Source organism: Oryzias melastigma, linkage group LG8 (assembly GCF_002922805.2).
Source record: "Oryzias melastigma strain HK-1 linkage group LG8, ASM292280v2, whole genome shotgun sequence".
Taxonomy (NCBI): Eukaryota; Metazoa; Chordata; class Actinopteri; order Beloniformes; family Adrianichthyidae; genus Oryzias; species Oryzias melastigma.
Genome location: NC_050519.1, coordinates 4,977,528 through 4,999,872, shown reverse-complemented (window position 1 = coordinate 4,999,872; position 22,345 = coordinate 4,977,528). Strand labels below are relative to the sequence as shown.

Here is a 22,345-nt window from a genome sequence, read left to right as displayed (position 1 = left end):
CTCTAAAATGAGAAAAATGCCACACGTTAAAGCCACATTTTCGTCATCAGAGTGGGTCTTTAAGTCTCGATGAGGAGCTCACATTTGTGCAGATTCTTCCTGCACGGTAGAAAGGGAGCCCCACGGTTTGCCCATCAGCGCTATTTATACTCTCCCCCTTAATACGGAACGCAATCCGCAGCTGCGGCTGACTACAATTGGAGCGCGGTGCAGGGCTGGACCACAGTGGGGAGGCTGTCTGGCTGAGTGAACCGCGCTGCGCGCACTGCATGTAAGTTTTCCTCCAAGTTCTTGCTTTCTTCCGTTCTGGCTGTCATCTAAAACGCGTTCGGAGCGCAAACTTTCACCAAATGTTAAGTTTTGTGTCTCAAGTTCAACACTGGCCGTCCTAGTTCGTCCTGTTGTGGCTCGTGCTCTTCGCTAGTTGTGTCTGTGATCTGAAATTGACTCTAAAATGAACACAGCGTGCGTAAATTGCCTCACAACATAAAATCCCATCCCTTCGGCGTGTTTTACGCACAGTTTACGCACGAATTACGCACCAACTTCCGTAAATGTCGTGCAGGCAGTTTGCGTTTGCTTGTAGAATACACCTCTCCCACACATTACTGGTACCATGCAGTACACGTTTGGACCTCTGGGTGGATGTCTGTACTGTCTGGATCTTTTTAAATCAGCTCTCCTCCTTCCTGATGCGTCTTACTCAGATCTGAGTTTGAAAGCCTCACTCTTAATCTTACCGCCGGATGTTGTGTAAACCGTGGCATTAATGATTCATTGTGACAGACTTCTTTTGGGGCGTGCAGGAAAGTACTATGAGACGGTGTCCTTGAGTTACACGGATCCACGCAGGACTTAAGTGCAGGTTCCTTAGCAAGGTAGGTGTAATTGGTTGGAGGCTTATTCTTAGCCAGCCCTTTAATCCGGTTTACTTTGCTGCTGGAGATTATTTTTACATAATTTGTGAACATTTAGTCCTAAGTGTTAGTTTATTATAAACTAGACAAATTAACAAGTGTTTGGGTAACACAAGGAGGAAAAATGTTCCCAGTTTGGTTCATAAAATGTGCAGTGATCCTCTAGATGGATTTACTTGGATAAGACCATCAAAGGTCAAGTCAGAACTTTGACATGAGCATCAGACTCCTGCTGTACTGGTCCACTGGCTGTGTCAACTAGTGCAGCAGGATTAGGAGTCTATGATCCCTGCTGAGCCTCAATTGCATTCTCCCCCTCCAATCCGCAATCCTCCAACTTGTCCGATGACTTTTGCTCTTTGCAGAAGTGCAGCAACATTCAGCTACCACCAACATTTTGTCTGCAAGGACATAAATGAGAGTAGAATCTGTGAAACTCTGCCTCAGGATATTTGGAAATCTTATTTATTGTGGATGAACTCATACAGATCAAAGCCATGAAACTTGGATTTTTGTGAACTCTGCGGCCACTTCCATTCAGATTCATCTGCTGAACCGAGTCTGTCGCTTCTGCCTCTTTGTTCCGGCTCCATTGTGCTTTCTGCTGCAGGAATGCTGACATCGACAGTTTTGGAGAACACACAGACACATATACAGACACGTTTATGCCTGCACATTTGTGTACAAAACTTCTTTCTGGGACGGATCATTCTAAATGTAAATGTTTGCATTAGTTAATAATTATAAATACTTTACTTTTTCTGAGCTCTCTTGGTTGTTATGTCTGTGTTTGCTTCAAGTTGCCAGATTTAGCCAGAAAACCAAGTAAAACCACTTTCTTAGATGGAATTCAAACAAGAGAACAGCAACCTGTTCGGCTTAAGTTAGCAGTGGAAAACAGGGGCAGGTGGGGGGGCCACAGGCTGTATGCCACCAAGGCCTGGAGCCGAGTGGGGGTGTTGGGTTTCACTGCAAGGGGAGATCACCGGCTGGAGCTGCAGGCGGCTGCAGGTCAGTTTACATAAGGCGAGAGCGAGCAAAGAGGTGGATGAAGCACAACACTTATGGAGATTAGGTGAAGTCAGCATTATTATTTCTCCAATCAGCAGAAAAATATGGTTCATTAAGGGAAAAAAGATGGCAAGCTTTCTATTTCTTGATCAAGATTTGGTTAAAATCATAAATGTCTCCTTCTAAAAATAGAAAATAAATATCCAGACTTATTAGTGAGCAGAAAAAGAAAAAAATCTTTAGAAAATGTTTAAAGTTTTTGTGCAGCCTCTGCACTAGCTTGAAACTTTATTGTTCGTTCTTCAAAGTACAATTTAAAGTTCAAGTAAAAAACAGCAACAATTGCTGCCAACTGACAAAGAAGTTTGTCAGTGCAGCAGCAGTTTGACTCAAAGTCAGATTATATTAGTGATAAACTGATTTTCTCATCTGTCTATGGCACATGTGTTAAAGTCGAGATCCGGCCCTCCAGATCGTTTTATTTTATTGGTATTAATGGCTCGATGTTATCTTGCGCTTATTTCTAACTACTATAATTTTGACAAAATACATTTTTATGGAGAGTAAAGTATTGAAAGTTATTTAAGGTTTAAGTTGATTTATTCTGGAATAATATTCCTACATTTTTATTATTCATAATTATGTTAAAAAGTTTTAAAGTTAAAAATTTAAAGCATTCTGCTAGCTTTTTGGACTATTTTGGAGTTTAGCTAATATTTCAGCTGCATGCTAGCTGTTTTGGCTAATTTAGGCTTTTTTAGGCTATTATAAAGTTTAGCTATTTTGTCAGCTACATGCTAGCTGATTTGGCTAAGCTAAGGATTTTTGTGTTTTTTTTAGGCTAATGTTGCATTTGGCTAATATTTTAGCTTGCTATCTGCTTCAGTGTTTTAAGCTATCAATTTTAGCATCTTCAGCGGTCAAATTCAATGTAGTTGTAGTGTAGTTTTAGAGTGTTAAATGAATGTTTTTTCCTGTTTGGCCGTGACCTAAGGTGTGTTTTGGATTTTGGCCCCTTGTGCGATTGAGTTTGACACCCCTGCTCTGTGATTTCCACACAGCTCAACGCTAAGAGCTGCAAAGCGCAGAGCCGTTTCGTCTTGTTCACCTTAGTTTTCTCTTCTTCCAGGGAGACATGCCACTCTTGAGCTGCCTGGTTTCCAGCCCCTGATTCTCAGAGTCTATGAGCAAAGAAAAGCAAAATCTTCTCTGGGTCTGATGGAATCAGAATTCCGCTCTGATAAGGCGTGGTGTGGGTGTTCAGCTGAAAAGGGGAGGACCAGCACCTCCTCTGGCCGTCTCTCCTTCATGCTCTGCGACAGATCCAACTGCAAATAAGCACCTCAACCCCTCTGATGGATCCCATGGAGGACGCCGTCCTGGAGCCCAGAGCAGAGCGGATCGCCCGCTACAAGGCCGAGAGGAGACGAGAGCTGGCCGAGCGCTTCAACAACCTGGACGACCTTCCCACCAAGTGGGTGAGGAGAAACGGGCAGGAGGCACCGGAATCGGAGCCCGAGATGATGAACTCGGACGGCCTCGGAGACAAAGCGGATAGCAGAGGTCAGGAGGTTACCAATGGAGTGGAGACGGATGCTCCCGCAGAGTCCAACAACCTGAGGGGGTAGGTCAACTTTACTGCTTTTGGGACCTCACTTAGCAGCAAAAGGTGGTGTGTGGAGTTCAAAACAAATTATTTTGTAGCTGTAACTTTTGCGTTGGCTTAGTAACATAATAATGCAAATTTGACTTAAGATTGCAGCTCCTTAAGGGGTTGAAGTTAATGTATAAAATATATTTTAAGCTCTCAAATGTGACAAGTGAGCTCAGCGGCCTTGTGGTAGAGTGTCCGCCCTGAGACCGGAGTTCAACTCCAGGCCGAGTCATGCCAAAGACTCCCTGCTTGAGGAGTTAGATTGGGGGGGTTAGACCACCAAATTGTTCCCGAGGATGACTGTCTCTGCAGCTCACTGCTCCCCCCAAGGGATGGATCAAATGTGGAAACTAAATTTCACACATCTAGATGCGGGACAGCTAGTGGGACTTTAACTTCACTGGGGTTCTATATTTTCAAGTAAGGATCTACAAGGATGGAGACATAAGTTGTTGAGTTTTAAGTTAAGAATAAAAATTACAACCATTTACGCTACATAAAAGTAACACAATTTGTCGAAAACAAAACCTAAATTGGCTAAAGCTAAATTACTGTATCTGTGTCCTGGAGGATGGCACCGATTTGCAGCAGAGTTGGTGACCTTGTCCTTTGTTTTTTCAAATTCTGACATCATTAAACATCTTTTAGGTCTGCTGTTTTTTAAATGCAAAAAGAAAATCGTTTGCATACTGAAACAAAAGATGTTTCCTATAGTTAAATCTCAAAAGGTAATCTAGAAATTAAAATAAATATTTTTCCTCTTTACATATTTTTATGATCCTAAAAACTGATTGTGAAATGTGTTTTATTGGTGTTTTTAACATGTTTTTGAACCACTTTTCTAATAATGTGGGATACATAAAGAAAATTGAGCTAAAAATTGCAACGCTGAGTATTTTTTAATTGAAATTATTGACGAACAAAATGCTGTTGGAAAAACAACTTGTTTGTGACTTAAAAAAATACACTGGGGCTTCCTTGTCTGCTCTCTCTGATGCGTCCACCGGTATTCAAATAGATCCTGGTTTTCCTCGCCTGAGCTGGCATGGGGCTTAAAACTGTACAGCTGTAGGCGAGTGGATTGGCGTGTAGACAGAGAGCTCTCAGCAACAGGGAGGGGTTGTTCCGTGCCAACTCAAAGGATTTATAACAAACTCCTGCTGCTCTGCAGAAACTATGTCCCAGATTTTTATTATTTTTATTTTTTGGGCTGACTAAAACGGCATAATCATAATTAAGACCACTTTAACAGAACCTGAGTGGGACTTGAACTCATGTTGGACCAAACCTCAACAGATGAAACTCCTCAAAGGTGTTAATCCAGAGTCCACGCTGGTTTTGGTGTCACTTTTTGAAGAGACTCGTCTTAATCTTAATCTGCTAATTCAAATCTAAGAGGTTAGAATCAGTCTGGAGTGTCTTGATTCTTCTCCAGACACCAAGAATGTCCTAAAACAAAGTCGACTGTTAACCAATTCATTGGAGAACTTCAGGGTTGCTCTTAAAATCTAATATTTGTCCTGACCACACGCCTCCATCCCCCTCCAGTCAGGGTAACCAGCAGGACCCTGCCACCCCGCTGAGTGGGCACAGCGCCCCTCAGCTCCACACTCGGGTGTCGGTGGGCCAGCTGAGGAGCGCCCTCCTGCAGCAGACGGACGGTGGAGCCCAGCCTGACAGAGCGTAGGGTTTTCCGGCATGGGTGTGAATCAGTCACATGGTGAGGGAGGAGGTGTTGACCCTCACCTGAGAATCTTCTCTTTTTGTGCGTCTCAGCAGCGTTGACGGCGGGCGAGCCGTGTCGTCTCTGGATCTGGCCACGACGCCGGGTGCTGAGGGGGGCCGGCGGCGCACCCAGCGCTACCTCCCCGGCGGGACGAGCGGAAGCCGCAAGACCAACGAGCGCTTCAGGACGCAGCCGATCACCGCCATCGAGGTGGAGCAGAGCAGCGGGTAGGCCGTTCTGCAGGGGCTGAACCATGTGGAGGAGGGCGGTTTTGCATGAGTTTATCATTCCACTTACCCAGAATGCAAATGTGAAGCAGCGTTATAGATGTCCGAGCTGCAGATTAAAATAAATGTTTTGCAAATTCAAATTATGGTCAGTGAGAAAACTTCAGAGCTGAAGTGCAGATCCTGAACCTCTTTCACAAATGATTTCATCTTTTGCTGAAACTTCTTCCAGGTTTCTGGATGTGGAGACAAAGGACAACAAAGAAGGTAAAGCTGCTTTCTTCATTCTTATCTTGTATTTTCCAAAAACACATTTTTATTTTCCAATATTATCTTTGTGCATCTCCATAAACTCATTTACAGTCCGTCTAAATAAATTGGGTTTTATTTTGGGGTTCACAAACTTGAGTCTATGCAGTGATGACAGCTTTATGTCTGTGCCATGCTAAGTCCGTCCACCTAAGTTTGACCCCCCCTCCCCATAAAAAGATTACAAGTCTATACAGAGAAAGGCTTTTTGAGTTTTCACATCATCGCCAGACAAACAAGCAGCTTTTATAGCAGTTTGGGAATGGAAAGCTTCCATTTAAAGCAAGGAAGTCTGCAGAAGTGAATGTAGAAAAAGGATAGCATAATATTAGAATATTTTGTGTGCAAAGTTCTGCAGGAAAATGGATCATTTATTGTGCAAATGATGAAAAAAGTAAACAGTTTAATCCAATATTTCCTTATGTGGCGATGCAAAACTCCTCCAGATATATCAAACACTTGCTAATTTCCATCTTTCGTCTCCCAGCTGAGGAGCAGACCGATGACAGAGCCAAAATGAGCGTGGCGGCCAAGATGTCTTTGTTTAAAGTAAGTCTTTAGCGTCCGCACTGATCCGCCTCGACCTGCTTTTCCTCACCGTATTTAATGCTGATTTTCCAAACCCGCTGATAAAAAGGTTTATCGAACAGCTGAGGAGGAAAGTGGCCTCAGCCGCTCGCCTTACAGCGTCTTGATGCTAATCCACAGCCTGATCGTATGGAGGGAACGTGACACTCCAAGCAGCTGCTATTTCTTCTGGTTCCTACTCAGTTTGTTCATCAGAAAATTAAGCTCAGATGTTTTTGTTTCTAATTCAAAGTGGATTTTTTTGGTTCTGCAACTTGAGGTGAAAATGTTGGCGGCGTCTGTAGCGCCATTAAGAACAGCGGCTGTGTTATAATTAGCGTGGAGGCTGGCGTGGAGGTAACCGAAGCCGCCGGCTCTCCGGTTACACTGTGACCTGTTGGACGTGTGTATTGGAAATACCCCAGAGGTCCCACCTTGCAGCTCTTTGCTGTGTACCACCCACTATTTCTGTTATTTCCTCTTATCCTCACTTACAACAAGGGGTTTGAGATGCCTCCTTTAACTCAGGGGTGTTCAAAGTCGGCCCTCGAGGGCCGGTGTCCTACATGCCAGTCTGCAATTGAAGCTCCTTATTGGCCAATAACACCTGTTCCAGGTAATCAGCAGCAGATAAGGCGAGATTTCTGGAAAACCAGAAGGAGAGCGGCCCTTGACGACTGACGTTGGAAACCCCTGAGTTAACTGACACTATAACTTAGTTTTTTTTTTTTTTTTTTTTTTTCAGGCTTCTGAACACACATTTATTGTATACAACCATACAAAATACATATTTACACCTCATATTATGCAAGTTAGCTTTCAATTGTATGTCAGGAGTACACATTTTTGTTTACGCGTTTATTTTTTTTTAAGCTTAAAAAGGGGGTAAAAAAATTTAATCAAATACATTTAATGCAATGATTGTAATTAATACTGATGGATTCCATAAATAATTTTCACGCAGATTGGTAAATTATGTAGTATAGAAAAAAATAGGGCCAGGAATCGATTAAAAAAATAAAAAACAAAACAAATTAATTGTTTATTTTTTTATTTTTTTATTATTTACAGTATTTTCTGACCACTTATTATTTCTAAATAATCACAAATTGAAATTTATATGACATGTAAAGGTGCCAGAGCATGGATTTTTGTGAAAAAGTGATCTAAAGACACAGAAAAAACAAGATTCAAGTACTAAAAACAGAATATTTTTTCATTTATTTTGTAAATAAAAAGTGGTATAAGTTGGAAACCAACCCAATGAAGTGTTTCAATGACTGCACCGCTTAGGGAAACAGAGAGACTGCTGCTCTGAGAGGTGTGATTAATTTGCGTTAATAAATATTTACGCGTTAATCATAATTTGTTCATCGCGTGTGTTAATGCATCAACATGCATGGCCCTAAAAAAAAATAATGCTTATACTTATGTCTGTTTATGGTAAATATAAAGCCATATTTGACTTGTGGATGTATGTTAAAGTATATAATAATAATAAGAGTCATAAACTATAATAATAGTGTATATATATATATATATATATATATATATATATATATATATATGGCTGATTTATTGGTCACATTACTAGTAAAGAACAGAACATAAAATCCAGGAACAAGACGTTAAATTCATAAAACCATAACAAGACTAAAATTATTGATTAATTAGAATCAATGAGCAAATCTGAAGATTTTGAGATTTTTGGAGAACTTGGGGAGTGTCTTCATGTTCGGGATGATAAAAGGATGCTGCGAAGGCAGAAACAAGCGGTCCGGGTGATGTCCGGGTAAAGGAGAGAGAGATTCTGTGAATTCCAGCGTGGATAATTTGAAGTTGTAATTGCTGCAAAAGGTGGAGCGACATCATATTGAGCTCCGTGGGTTAAGAATTGGATCATATGTGAGTCAAAGCAGGTGAGCCAATACTTTTGGTAATAAAGTGTATCCAGTTGTATATGTGGTGTGTGAGTCTGGTGAAATAAAAATAATATATACTGTATATTCCAGTTCCAATCAAGGGAAAAAGCCGATGTCTTTCCTGCCCCCCCACAGGAGATGGAGAAGTCGGCGGCACCGGAGACCTCGGTCCTCCTGAAGCCTCGCTCATCGAGCTCCAGTCATGAACGCAGGGCGCGCCGCAGCAGCGACCATCGCTTCCTCACTCAGCCAATCACCTGTGAAGAAATGGTGGCTATAAGGTGAGGACAAAAAACCCAAAGCATTAAAAAAAAAACTAACTCTGTTAGTTAAACTGAATCTGTGTTGCTTCTGTTTCATACGTCGGTAAAGCTGAATTAATTGATTGTTTATTTAAGACAGGGACAACATTTATTGATAAAACATTTAAAAATGCTAACTTATAACAATATATAATATTCCAATTCTACCATTCTTTACAAAACTTGATCAAATAAGCCCAGAAAAATACAAAATCCAAAAATATAATATATTTAAACTCAAACAGGATTTTCCTTTCAGTTAAAAAAAAGCTTTAACAAATATGATTAAGCAAATAATTTGTCATTTAAAAATGTAAATTTGCATTAGAGGACCTTTACCCTCTGTAGGTTTTCCTTATTATTTTACTACATCTCAGAATATTTTACCAGAATCCAGACAAAAGATGGCTCACGACTAATTAAAAAGTTTTAAAATTTGACAGTTTTTTAACCTCTTAACCTAATCTCCTTAAATCATAGATGGTTTAAATTATGGGTTGCCACCTTACTTAGTCACCCAGTGAGTATGAAGTGTCCAGTTCGGGCTTAACCGATGCTAAAATAAAGTACGACTTACTTTTAAAATGATTAAAAATGTCTTTTTCTTCAGCCAGAGGTAAAATGGAGAGTAGCAGACGCCACTCGGTTCATATTTTTGGAAGGATTTAGACCAGATGATTTCAACAAAATTCTTTAATTTACCTATACTAATATTCAATTTGGTTGTATTAATAAAGACAAAAGAATACTGTTTTTGGTTAACGATTTAATTATTTGAATTTTAGTGAAATTTTTCCTTCACAAATGTCTTTTTATTTTATTTTTTTTTTACAAGTCCTAACTCTTTGTTTTTCAAAAAGAATGTGAAACTTTAAGGTCAATCCCTTCAAACACTAGAAAAAAAAAAAGTTTGAAAATTTTAGATAATTTATCAGTTTATTCATTCATTCTTTTTATTTATTTATGACTTTGGTTTGTTTGAATCAATTAAAAATACATTATTTTTCGGCTATTTATTTTATTTTTTTATTGGCCCAACACTTTTTGTTTTGTGATTTTCAGTGTGCCATGTCATGTTGATTTTTCTTAAAATATTTTTTTTTAAAGTTGCTTTTTATTAGATAGAATCCTGACCAATCAGCATGAATCCTCTTGTTTGTGATTGGCTGTTAGGTGGCACAAGCATCACGCTAAGACCTGCTAAACGTAAAATTAAAGATAGGAAAAAAAGTGAGGCAACACATTTGAAAACATTAGTGTCAATAAATGTATTTTGAAAGCAAAGAAAAAGATATTTTTGTTTGTAAAACTGATCATTTTGATTGCAATTTGGGAAATTTTGATCTCAAAACTGTGACTTTTGTTCTTAATATCACAAATATCGCTACAGAAATGAGGTTAATAGTGGACTTTAGAAAAAGTAAAAGGAACAAACAAAACAAATATTTTGTAACACGTCTATTGGAATGAGCAGAGAAAAAGCTTAATTAAAATAACGCCTCTAAACATTAGAGGAGCTGTATTTTAAAAGGTTCCTCGTGTTTTCGCCCTTTCAGCCTGACGGGAAGAAAGTGTCATAGAAAAAATATAATTGAATGTAAAAATAAAAGTAATTTGACACCATGTAGACATTTGAACACCGAATATTCTAAATGACTTTATTGTCATCGTACATTATGTAATGTAACTGAGTGCAGTCTTCTTCTGGTGCATTTGTAAATAAATGAATAAAATAAAATGGATAAATCAGACACACACTTTGATTCATGGTCTCTAATATTGTGCAAATAAGTTAAAAGGCATCAAATTCTAGTGGCATTTAAAACTATGACAGATAAAAACAGTTTTGTTCTTGATTTAATGGTTTTTTTAATTGTTCTTTCCACGTCTGCTCCATTTACATCGCATTTTGTCAGTTTTTATCTCAAATAAAATCTGTGACTTGAAGGTTTAGACAGAAAAACATGTTTTCACTTTATTTTCCCTTCATTAAAACAGGATTTTCAGTCAGAATTAAATATATATAATAAATATCATGTATGGAGCTCAAACTTTGCTTTTCTGTGTTTAACTACAAACCGCAGAAACTCCCGATGATGGTTTCCTGCTGAGCTTTTTTTAGTCGACTGCTTTTGAGTTCGTTCTCCGGTGACTATTTTCAGACGAACATTTCTGTCACAGGATGGGAGAGCAGATTAACTAAAATTAAACTGCTCTGTTTGTGTTCATGGCAACAAAATGCATGATGCATGCTGATGCAGGGACATGGATGAGCAGGAAGTCACTGCTCTATGTGATTTTTATTTTTTTTTGTCTCTGGGCAGCACTTCTCCACCGGCTGACGCCCAGACGGACAGCGTTGATGACGGAGACGAGAGCTGCAAGATGAGCATGAGCGAGAAACTGGCCCTCTTCAACAAGCTGGCCCTGCCTGGGAAGCTGGGGGCCGGTCCCGCCGACGGGCCCCCAGAGAGACGGAGGCAGAAGGGAGCTCGATACCGAACGCAGCCCATCACGGTGGAGGAGGTCAGCATGGTGAGTGGCAGGAAGATGAGTCGTAAAAATCAGTTTAATGAACGGTTTTGCAGCTTTTTGTCACCGTCTGGTTTCAGCTCCAGAAAGGCCCCGTTCAGCTTCCCGCCTTCAGTCTGTCCGCTCACCTGTCCGACAGACAGCAGGTCTCGTCTGTCAACCTGAAACCCAGCGAGGTGCGCCTCTCCCAGCCCAGACCCGGCCTGACCGAGTCGCAGAGCTCCGCCGCTGACCCCTGTCTGAAAGGAATCCTGAAGAAGAGCCGCTCTGCAGGCTCAGAGTGGAGCCGGACGGATCAGAACGGAGGAGGCGGTGGAGATGCAGACATGCTGGGGAGGATGGAAGGAACTGAGAGACGGGAAGGGTCTGCACCTTCACAGAGACGCAAAAGGGAAGGCGTGGAATTAGGGTCTGCTGCCCCCTGGAGGCAAAGAGTCCGAACGAGGAGGGAAACGATTGCCTGTACACCCATGAGAGGGAGTCCATGTGGGAGCCAAGAGCAGGAGGAGACCGGCTCTCCTGCAGGACTCGGCTTAGAGCAGACCAGAGGAGCCCAGTGAGAGAGAACTATGGGGAACGTTTTTCTTCTGATTCAAAATGACGGAATTAGAAGCTGATTCTCGATTCTTTTATTCTGAAAGGGAAGTGGAGGAGAAAATGGATGAAGAAGAAACCAGCAAAAGAAGTGTTCAGGTCATCCTGTCAGATAACACGAATAATGAAGCAAGCCAAAGTCAGGTAAGAAAACGAATATGTTTCTTTTGTCCAAGTTTTTATTCATAATGCATCATATTTTCTAAAACCCTTCATCTTTCATAAAATAAAATGAAAACGTAAAAGTCGGGAAAGGAACAGACAATAAATCTTCCACACACACACGGTCACATCATACAGCACAAGACAATATAATAGTAAACGGTTAAGATCAGAATATAAAGTCACAATAGAAGCAAATCACAGCACAATGGGAAAATAAATAGTTAAAATTAGCATGAAGTCACAAGAGCGTGTTAAAGGTTGTTGGGGTGGACTGAGTGACTCCTCCCCCTTGGTGTTCCAAACAGGAAGTGCCCGCTATGGAGAGAAACTAGACTCATTTGATTTGTGTGCACGTAACTTTAAATTTGTGTGATTCTTGATTCGTAACTCATATGATGCATTTTGTGCGTAGCTCTATGTACTTGTAATTGTGTATTTGTATGTACAAAAATTACAAAATACAATTTACACATTCACAAGCTAAAATTATAACCGCTTGAAACTAACAACACACATAAATCTTTAAAAATTACACATGAATCGACTGTTGTACGCACTAAAAACCACAATTACGCACAAATCTGATGTGAAAGACTTTCCCGTTTATAAGATTTTTGTGTAAGTGATGCATTTAAATGCTGAGTCATCAGTTTTCTCTTTATTTTCTCATCTATTCTGAACTTTGAGAATATTATCTAGCGAAAACTTGACATTTTCCCGCTTTCTTAATCAAAAATGTCTGATAATTAAAATAAAAAAAGTCTGCGCTTTTCCTGATGCGCCTTCACCACGGAGCTCTTCCTCGAGTGCTGGTTCCTATTCAGGGCGGTGGTTTTTAAAGATTTGTGTGTTACTTTCAAGCTGTAAGTTGTAAAATATGTAAATTGTTTTTTTTGTCACTTTTGTACATGTGAATGCACAATTGCAAGTGCATAAAGTTGAGCACAAAATGAGATACAAATCAAGACACAAAAATAGAATTAGACCATTTTCTCTCCATAATCCAAGCTTGAAATGAGCTTAATCCCTTTAGATCAGACTGTAGGATGTATACATATTTTTTCTAAAATAAATTTCCACCTTTCAGGAAGCTCGTGGCGTTGAGAGCTGGGTAAGTCCCCCTCAGCTGATCCTTCTTGATCCCTCATTAAATCATTGTTTTTAACAGCTTCAGCCCCCCATGTGTGTTCTCCCCCAGGAGCCTGTCTTTGCCTCTGTCTATTCTGTCGTTAGTCCTCAGTATATCATGTGTTTCAATCAGGTAAAGAGCCGGCTAAGTGCTCTGGATTTGAAGTGCTGTGCATGGATTGGAGTCGTCTCACAGAATCCTGTCCCTTTTTTTAGTTGTTGTTTTTGCAGCTGATGTATGATGTTGTGCTCAAGCATCAATATTGTAATTTTTGAAAGAATAAGCTCCAGGTTTAATCTTTGATTCTTCTCAGATTTCTCCTGCATGAGTTTTGTCTGTGCAAAATACTGGAGCTATCTAGCCGTATAGTTTTGAGCTACATTTTAGACGTATGTGAGTCTAGTTGAATCTGGAGCAGAGCATGGAGCTTGTAGCTTTATGTCACGAATACGATCTTTTTCAAACGGCATGAATTAAAAAAATACTCAGAAATAGAAATTTGAGCTTCATTTTCTTTATTTATGTCCTCCATTATCAGAAAAAAACACAATTTTCATCGGAGTGGGTCTTAAGCGATTACTTAAGACCTCTGATGTTTTGTTTCGTTCTGATTTCTCTTCTGTAATACTGAATTTGCATTTCCTCCACAGACCAACCTTTCCTTTGAGGCGCAGGAAGTCAGCTCTCCTCTTCCTGCTCAGCCTCAGTGGAGACAGAAAGTGAGTGATGGTCAGATTTGTCCAGATTGAATTGTGTGCATCCTGACGGGTCTGCTCTTTTTGTCGTCCAGGCTAAAGAACAGGATGTGACGCTTCACACGGTCGAAGCTGCAGAACCAGAAACCCAGCAGGAAGCTGAAGACGGTAAGTTTTCTCGCGCCGGATCTCCATCTACAGATTTGCTGCTCTAATAAAGTTGTGTTTTTGAACTTTTAGATCTGGGAGTTGCGGCTTCAGAAACGCGTGATGAGGCGTTTCCTGCAGAGGCTGGAACGTGCACAGGTGAAGGTCGGGTTTAAAGCGTCCCGTGAAGTCTCGCTGGTGTAACTCTTGTCCGTTCATCCCCGCTGCAGCTTCACGGAGCGACTCGCTCACAGAAACTCCCAGGAATGAAGAAGCGTCTGCAGGTGAACCCGCCGCCTCGGACGGTTCTTTCAGTGTCGATAAGTCACTTCCTCCCACCTGCGGGCCCACGCCGTGTGGCGGCATCGGCGCCACAGAGAGCGAGCAGGACCTGGGCGTCCTCTGTCAGAGCAGCACACCCATGTGAGCACACGAGAAAAAACCTGTTTTAGGAAAATTCTACTTGAAGATTTGTCATTTGAATGCTTGTGTGCAGACTTTCCTCAGCGGTGGCGGAGCACAGGCGGGCTGTGCGGCCGTCCCGCCGGACTCAAGGTTCCAGGAACCCTCTGAGGGCTCTGGCAGCCCGACAGGACGTCAGGCAGGACTTCATGGGCAGCGCAGCAGCGGAGGAGCAGGATCAGGCAGAAAAGAGTCAGTCCTATTTCAAGTGTCTTTTTTTCTTTGTCTAAATCGGCTCAAAAACTGAAATCTTTCAACCACAGAGAGCAAGAACCACTCCTCAGAAGATCCTGTCACCCCAGAGGACATCGTCTCCCCCTCTGAGGCACCACTGTCTTTTCCTCCCTTCAGCAGCCGAATGTTGATCCACATTAAAGGTCAGGAGACCGTCACTTTCATGTTTGAGCCAGGCTCCAGAGGGATTTTAAACCAGCGTCTGTGACTACAGGTAGGCGGCATGTGCAGGTGCGCCTGGTGGAGCCGTCAGTGCGATCACTGAACAGCGGAGACTGCTTCCTGCTGGTCACGCCGCAGCATTGCATCCTGTGGAGCGGAGAGTTCGCCAACAAGCAGGAGAGAGCCAAGGTAACCACAATCAGTAAATGTTTGTGGAAACTCCCACTTTTTTGTGTGTTTTTACATGTTCTTGTGGAATTTTTCTGATGATGAAGGACATATATTTAGAAAATTAAGCTCGCCATTTTTGTTGCACCGCTAATGTTAGGTTGGGGGTTTGAGGGGCTGTAAGCTAGCAGGAGAGAGTCTAAACAGAGATCATGGGAAATGAGTGTAGGCTTACTCCATGCCAATAGTCCCGCCCACAACTTGATATGGATTTCTTATGAACTACTGAAAAAAAAACACTTAAAATGGCATTATTAAGGATCACTAGTGTAGCCGGTATCAAATAAGGCAGCTCAGAGACACACGTCTTGGAGATAGAACAGCCATTTTTATTATTTTTCTACCCACAAATCCCTTTGTCACATTACATCATGTGCCCATCATGCACACTAAACAATGCTCAGACGGACACTGAAAACTCTGTTACATTAGGAACATAACTACAAAGAATCAAAAGATGATTGGAGAGGTTCTTTAACTCCCAAATGACACGTTTAGACCCTGAAGCTAGAGTTGATATTCTTGCCTGTTATCATTCTCCAAGATGCGTAAGAGCGACGCCATATTGAACATGTCAGTAAACGACGAGATACGACTTGGCAGACAGTAAAATGACCATAAAATGATTAATTTTGGTCCTATTTTAAAAAGGAAAAAACTCTGATTATCAGAAAAATATTCTGATATTAATGTTTTCGTATAAAGTGCAACAGATGAACGACTTTTCAAACTTTTGCGTAAATAAATACGTAATTATATAGGAAATGCAATTTACATCTTATCTATTGATATCTTAAGATCAGATCTCCTCATGGATCCATTAATATTCCTTATGGATTTATACACCAACTATTGACTGATCAAATATCACTTCTAAGAATAACTCAGTGGATTAAAAAGTCAATTTTTCAAAATGATAGTCTTGAGTTTTTAACATTTTGGACTCATTTTTCTTTGATCCCAGAATGTATTCTGTTATATCACCAGATTCAGGTTTTTTTTTTTTTTTTTTTTTTCTTTTTTTTTCCGTACTAACTAATTAAACCCATTATCACCACAATCATTTTGCATTTTGAGGCAATGAAGTAAAAAAAAAATGTTCATAGAAGTTTTTGTTATTAGGGTTTTCCTTCAGATATAAAATACAAACAAATAAAAACATTTCATGATTAAATGATTTAATAACAAACTGTCTTCTTCAGGGTTCTGAGCTGGCATCGTTCATCCAGAGTCGGAGAGATCTTGGTTGTGAGGCGTCGCATGTCGTCCATCTCGAAGAGGGGCTGAACTCTGACAGCAGTGAGGCCGACGACTTCTGGAGTCTTCTGGGAGGAAGAACAAACTACAGAGGTCAGACTTAACAAATATCCAAAAAAATGACTGAACTTTGCTTACACTTTCTTTGACGTTCAGGGGCCGGTGTTTCTGAGGAGGACGAGCTCTTTGAGCTTGGAGTTGTGGAGTCAAATTGTGTGTACAGCCTGGTGGAGGACCGGCTGGTTCCTCACGAGGAGGCCTGGGCCTCCATCCCCAACACCTCCCTGCTGCGCTCCACTGAGGTCCTAATGAGCCTTCTGAAACTAAAATCTTCAACAAGGATCGCTCAATGAGATGATGCATCTATTGTTTCTAGGCTATAGTGTTTGATTTTGGCAGTGAGGTCTACCTGTGGCACGGTCGGGACGTTTCCCCATCCAGGAGGGACATCGCTCTGCAGCTGACTCAGCAAGTGTGGGGCGGGGAGTACGACTACAGCAACTGTCGGGTCAACCCGCTGGACCCCACTCGATGCAACCCCAGCATTCACCTGTACGTAAACATAATATACATATAAATGATTTAAAAATTCTGGAGGAATAAGGCAGCAATAAGCCTCGAGTCTGGCTGAAGTGTCCAGCAGACGTGATGTTTGTCCTCGCTGTTTCAGGAAGGGAGCCAGCCGGCCCAGCTGGGCTCTGCTCGCCGTGGTCGCCGAGGGCGAGGAGACCGCTCTGTTTAAGGAGAAGTTTGTGGACAGCAGAGCGCAGGAGGACGATCCAGCCGGGGCGGAGACTCCACTTAATCTCACAGTTCAGTGGCTCAGAGTCTCCTAATGCATATTTACACGGCTAAGCCAACGCTGTCTGTGCTGAAATGAGAGCTTTAGTAACAAATGCAGTTCACTGTCAGACACTTAGGAATAATTGATTCTTTTTCTGGGGAACTGAAATCTGATTATTGCTGTTCGAACCTCTAAAAGCAGTCGCCAGAGCCGGCGTCCTCGGGCGTCCTGTGTCCCTGCGATGCCAAAGCGCTGGTGTCCGGAGAGTCCCTTGAAGCTGGAGGTTCTGTCTGCACGCTGCTGGAAGGCCTGGATGTCCAGAGAGGTTGTGGCGTCATCACTCTGGAAGAAGGCCATCAGATGGAGCTGAAAACTGTTGCCGTGGACACGTGGCACGTCCAGGAGTTTGACGACAGCGAGATCCCGGTGGAGAGCGGCGGTCAGCTCCATGAGGGAGATTCCTACGTGGTCCGCTGGACCTACAGCGTCACCGCCGTGGGTCAGTCTGTCTGCACATCTGATCGGATTCATCCGTCAACTTTTCTTGAAGCTTTGCTGTTTTCCTGACTTAGATAATGGCTCCGATGAGAGCGAGGAGGCTTCGGGATCCAAAGAGAAAACCGCCTTCTTCTTGTGGCGAGGACGGCATTCCAGAGTGAGCGGACGGGACACGGCCGCTTTCCTGTCCATCGGACTCAAGAACCACGAGGAGTCCCAGGTGAGTTTCCAGCTCCAAGAAGAGATCTTTGATGTTCAAGACTTCAAATATAACTTATTAAAGACTCGCTCTGATATAAATGATGTTTTTAATACATTCAAATCGGGTTTTTGTGATGATGGAAAACGTATATTAGGAAAAATAAGCTTAAAATTACATTTCTGAGTACTTCTTTATTCAAATCAGGAGTAAGAGCTTTCGTGATATGTAGAAAATGTGCTGAGCTCTCTGGTCCACAATGGTCTATAGTTCATTCAAAATATCATTCAAATTGGGCTTTTCTTAAATAATGAGTTTTAAAACACCTTTAAGTAGTGTTGGGCACCGATTGGGATTTATTCGGTTCAAGTGGCAAAACGGTACTTTTGTTTTGGTTCCTATTCAGTGCTAATTTTCGTGGTTAAGTAATAACACATTCTTATTCCCAAGTCAGTTATTGACGCATGATTAAGACCTCGGCGTCAAAAATTGATGGTGTGGGTATCATAGTTTTTTTTTTTTTTGGGTGTGCTGGCTGTTCCCCAGCCTCCGACCTGCAATTCGTTGGCCTGTCCCTCTTTTGCTGCTCGCCGCTTGTCATGAATGTGATCCTGAGCTAGACACGCGTCTATGTGTGGGTGTCCGTCCCACTTCCAATGAATTCCAATGAATTCTACAAAACTAGAAAGAAAGAGAGAAAGGGAATTTTTACAGTCCTAAAACAAGAACACACTGCACATTAGAATAAAAGACACTCCATTGCAGAAAAAAAACCTACAAAAAAAATTAAAAACGGAGCCAATAACAGTGTGTAAACCAGTAAAGTAATCAAAAATGTAACACAACGTTAATATCATCCCTAAATCTACACAGAACTCCCTCCAGAGCCACGTACATTTAAACTCTTGAAAGTCACCTATCAACTTAAAATAAGCAAATTCAACTTTCAAACGGCTTTTCAGTAAAGAAAAAAAGCACAAAAGGAACATTCACACAACCAACGGTGAAGGAAAGAAAGACTTTCAACTCTATTTTTTGTTTTTGAGTCTGAAAATGTCAGTTTCAAAACTTTTGGCCCAGATAGGGCGGGGCTAACACGAAGGACAAATAAAAATCGATGAGGGTGGTGACTTCAGTCCCGGTGCATTCACGGACTCTGAGAACTTTGATAATTACGTTCAGAAAATGGCTGTATTGTCTGTTCTATCATAGTCTGAAGTTGTCCCAAGACAGGAGTAAAAAGCAGAATTCAAGCACGTAAAAAACAGTAATTTTAGCCATTTTATCCAAGCAAAAGGACGTTTTGGATACCTGTACGTAACGCAATAAGATGCCGCTTTGAACGCCTTAGAGTGTTTAGGATGTGCTGTTTTTATGCTATTAAAGATCTGCTTTTTACTTCTGTTTTGGGACAACTTCAGACCATGATAGTACAGACTAAACAGGCATTTTCTGAATTTAAATAATCCAAGAGCTGAAGTTACCACCCTCATCGATTTTGATTTGTCCTTCGTGTAAGCCCCGCCACAACTGGGCCAAAAGTTTTAAAACAGAAATTTTTAAGATTTGAAAAAAAAAAAAAAAAAGAGTTTTGTAACTGAAAAAAGGTTTTACGAGAAATTTTGAGTTTTTAAACTTAAAAAATGAACATTTGAAGCTGAAAATAATTCATTTTATTGTAGAATAGCAAAAAGTTTTGGACATTTTACATTATTTTTGGGCTAAACACCAATATTTATTTTAAATTGTTTTATTAGGGTTTAAATAATACTGGCCCCAATTTAGCTCCATAAGTATGTAGTTAAACATGTCTGAAAATCTGTAATAATATCACAATAGTTAAATTTTTTAAATCAACCAGCAGTTTTCTGTGCTTTAAAAATATTGTTAATGCAACAATGATTTGATTTTCCTAAAATATATAGTTATTTTTTTTAACATGAATGTATTTCTTCTGTGGTATTTCTGTAGGTGGTTGTACCTCAGGGTGAGGAGCCTCCCTGTTTCCTGCAACTTTTCCAGGGAGGTCTGGTTATTCACAAGGGAAAGAGAGAGGAAACGTCCACAAATGCAGGTGCAGGATGAATTTAACTGATTTCCAGGTTTCCCTCTATCAGGTTTTCTGACAGAATGCTTGTTTTTCAGAGTGGCGTCTGTTCTGTGTGCGAGGGGAGCTCCCACAGGAAGGTTCACTCCTGGAGGTGGACTGCTCCTGCACCAGTCTGAGATCCAGGGGCTCTGCTGTGCTGCTGAACAGCCAGCAGGGGGAGCTGTATCTCTGGATTGGTTGTAAAGCTCACAGCAACACCAGAGAAGTCAGCAAGAGAACTGTGGAGCAGCTCACTAAAACGTAAAAACACATCAATATTATGTGGCATCATTCTATAGCTCATGAGAGTGTGCATTAAAACAGGTGTCCTCCAGAGCTTGGTCTTCACAAGAGCAGCCACATCAATGTGCACTTAGTGGAAGAAGGTTCAGAGCCTGCAGACTTCTGGGCCGCTCTGGGACCGATGGACAGGAAGGCCTATGACTGCATGCTGCAAGGTGCAACGTCACGCACGGTTTTGTTTAGTTACCTGCTAAAATGCTTCAAGGAAAAAACATTTTTCTCTTTTTAAAGATCCAGGAAAGTATAACTTCACACCTCGTCTCTTCCATCTGACGACCTCGTCGGGGAGATTTCAGGCTAAGGAGCTCCTGAGCCGCTCACGGCTGCCGGGGCTCGTGATGGCGATGCCCTTCAACCAGGAGAGCCTTTACTCTGTACCACAGCCAGGTTCAGTCAAAAAATAATAATTTGTTGCAAAAATTAGCCTTAAAACACATAATACTACAAATTAAACTGCAGATGTTATGTTGATTTTTAGTATTTGCTTTTATTTAAAAAAAATCACTAAATAAAGATTTACAGCTGAAAATTAGCATTAAAAAAACATGATTTCTCTAACTTTTCTGCGTTTTATTGTTCTTTCAATCCATTTTTTTCTAACCTTCCTACATTATCAGCCTTGTTCCTGCTCGATAACCGACTGGAGGTGTACTTGTGGCAGAGAGGTCAGCCGGAGCAGACGGAGAGTTCCGCTTCGGCCTGGAGCCTCTGGCATAATGAGAGAAAATGTGCCATGCAGACGGCGCTGCAATACTGCAAAGGTCAGGAAATACATTCGTGAGTGGAGTGACCTCAAACGGAGGCCACTGCAGCAATCTGACGAATTTAAATATATATTTTTTTTGTTTTAAATCCCAGAGATGAACCCTAGAAGGCCCCCGTATGCGTACCTTATACTGGAGGGGTTGGAACCTCTCACCTTTACCAACGTGTTCCCCCGCTGGGAGAGGAGCTTTGGACCTCAGACACAGGTGTGACTACTACATTTTTTTTTCTCCTGATTCACAACAGTTTAAATGAAGAATTACAGTAATTTTCTTAATACGTGATCTCCATTGTCAGAACATATTAAAAAAAACACCAAAAACGGGATCTAACTTCTGCACGCCACCCGTCTCTCGTTGTGTTTGTGTCAGGGTGACGTGGGCCAAGTGAAGCTGACCTTGGTGCAGGACGCCCTGGCCCAGCTCATGAAGACGCAGTACCCTTTGGAGGAGCTGATGAAGAGTCCTCTACCTGAGGGAGTGGATCCTCAGCAGCTGGAGGTCTACCTGTCAGATCAGGACTTCCAGGTAAAACAGAAGCAGCCGTGCAGTGATATGACTTAACCAGCAGAGGGCAGCGTTCACCAGCCTTTGGTGTCATGATGGAGGAAGTTTGATGTGACCCTAATATTGATTCTGTTCATAAACTGCATCCTTGATTAATGATTGATTTTTGGTGTTTTTAGACAATCTTGGAAATGAAAAGAGATGAATATGCCTCCCTCCCGAGCTGGAAGCAAACGGATCTGAAGAAGAGCAAAGGGCTGTTCTGTTAGACTGATGCTCCTGCAGCCGGAACGTCCTCCTTCCACAAGGAAGGAAGGAAGGAAGGAAGGAAGGTGTCGTTGGCCTCACGTTGTTGCACAAAGTAATGCTCTCCATGTGACAAGAGGAGAAAAAAAGCTTTATTTATGTCAAACTAGTATGAATGTGTGAACTTTTTATTGGATATGGATTTTTTTTCTGTAGCAACCATATGGTTCAAAGCAAAAATAAAAAATACAATAAAAAGGCATTTTCCTATGAGGCATAATTCTCTATCCAAGTGACAAAAACGTAGTAAAAGGAGGACATCAGTGACCAATCAGTACATATGATTGATAAAAACGTTTTCCTACAGAGAATATATAAAAAAAAAAACACACAAAGCTTTTATCACAATCAACTCATATTTCCATTTCTTGGTTTCACCAAACGTGTTTCACATTTGCGTGTCAGTCAAAGGCGCACGTGTTAATTTGTCCGCGAGGCTTGGTGCCATGTGTACTGTAGCGGACGCCGGCGTGTTCACAGTGTCTGTTGGTAACGCTTTATTAGGGCTCTTCGGGGATTCACCATTAGTTATGCATGAAAGAGCAGGTAGACATGCTCCAATAATATCCCTCTGGTCCGAAACGGCTAATTCTGCTTCACCTCAACCAACACGCTGCTCCGGAACATCCTCACCGTTCAGATGGAACCGAAGGTT

At 41.5% G+C, this 22,345-nt stretch overlaps 1 protein-coding gene across 8 annotated transcripts; it reads left to right on the top strand.

The window, feature by feature from the left end:
• The first annotated feature begins 106 nt into the window (after window positions 1-106).
• svilc (supervillin c) lies at window positions 107-21,892 on the top strand. Of its 8 annotated transcripts, XM_024273055.2 has the most exons (34): window positions 109-271; window positions 807-878; window positions 3,058-3,552; window positions 5,131-5,265; window positions 5,359-5,535; window positions 5,768-5,802; window positions 6,332-6,393; window positions 8,469-8,614; window positions 10,960-11,170; window positions 11,248-11,723; window positions 11,809-11,905; window positions 13,014-13,037; window positions 13,125-13,187; window positions 13,706-13,774; window positions 13,846-13,918; window positions 13,991-14,056; window positions 14,128-14,320; window positions 14,394-14,551; window positions 14,623-14,736; window positions 14,808-14,944; window positions 16,186-16,333; window positions 16,397-16,542; window positions 16,617-16,792; window positions 16,911-17,052; window positions 17,223-17,523; window positions 17,597-17,742; window positions 19,693-19,795; window positions 19,867-20,071; window positions 20,135-20,268; window positions 20,345-20,500; window positions 20,731-20,874; window positions 20,972-21,084; window positions 21,250-21,405; window positions 21,564-21,892. In XM_024273055.2, the coding sequence occupies exons 3-34, from the start codon at window positions 3,284-3,286 to the stop codon at window positions 21,651-21,653; spliced, it is 4,665 nt and encodes a 1,554-aa protein (XP_024128823.1). In that variant the 5' UTR covers window positions 109-271; window positions 807-878; window positions 3,058-3,283; the 3' UTR covers window positions 21,654-21,892. The 8 variants fall into 8 exon arrangements, with proteins under 8 accessions (XP_024128826.1, XP_024128824.1, XP_024128823.1 ...); XM_024273058.2 differs by lacking the exon at window positions 807-878 and having other exon boundaries at window positions 107-271; window positions 17,226-17,523; XM_024273056.2 differs by lacking the exon at window positions 807-878 and having other exon boundaries at window positions 108-271; window positions 5,362-5,535.
• Window positions 21,893-22,345: the final 453 nt, after the last annotated feature.

What these genes read in the sequence shown, in the direction of transcription:
- svilc (XM_024273054.2), top strand. Translation starts at nt 3,284, where the DNA reads ATGGATCCCATGGAGGACGCCGTCCTGGAGCCCAGAGCAGAGCGGATC. An exon ending in ATATCATGTGTTTCAATCAG is followed by an intron (nt 13,188 to 13,705) that starts GTAAAGAGCCGG and finishes TTTCCTCCACAG; the next exon opens with ACCAACCTTTCCTTTGAGGC. An exon ending in TGCAACCCCAGCATTCACCT is followed by an intron (nt 16,793 to 16,910) that starts GTACGTAAACAT and finishes TCGCTGTTTCAG; the next exon opens with GAAGGGAGCCAGCCGGCCCA.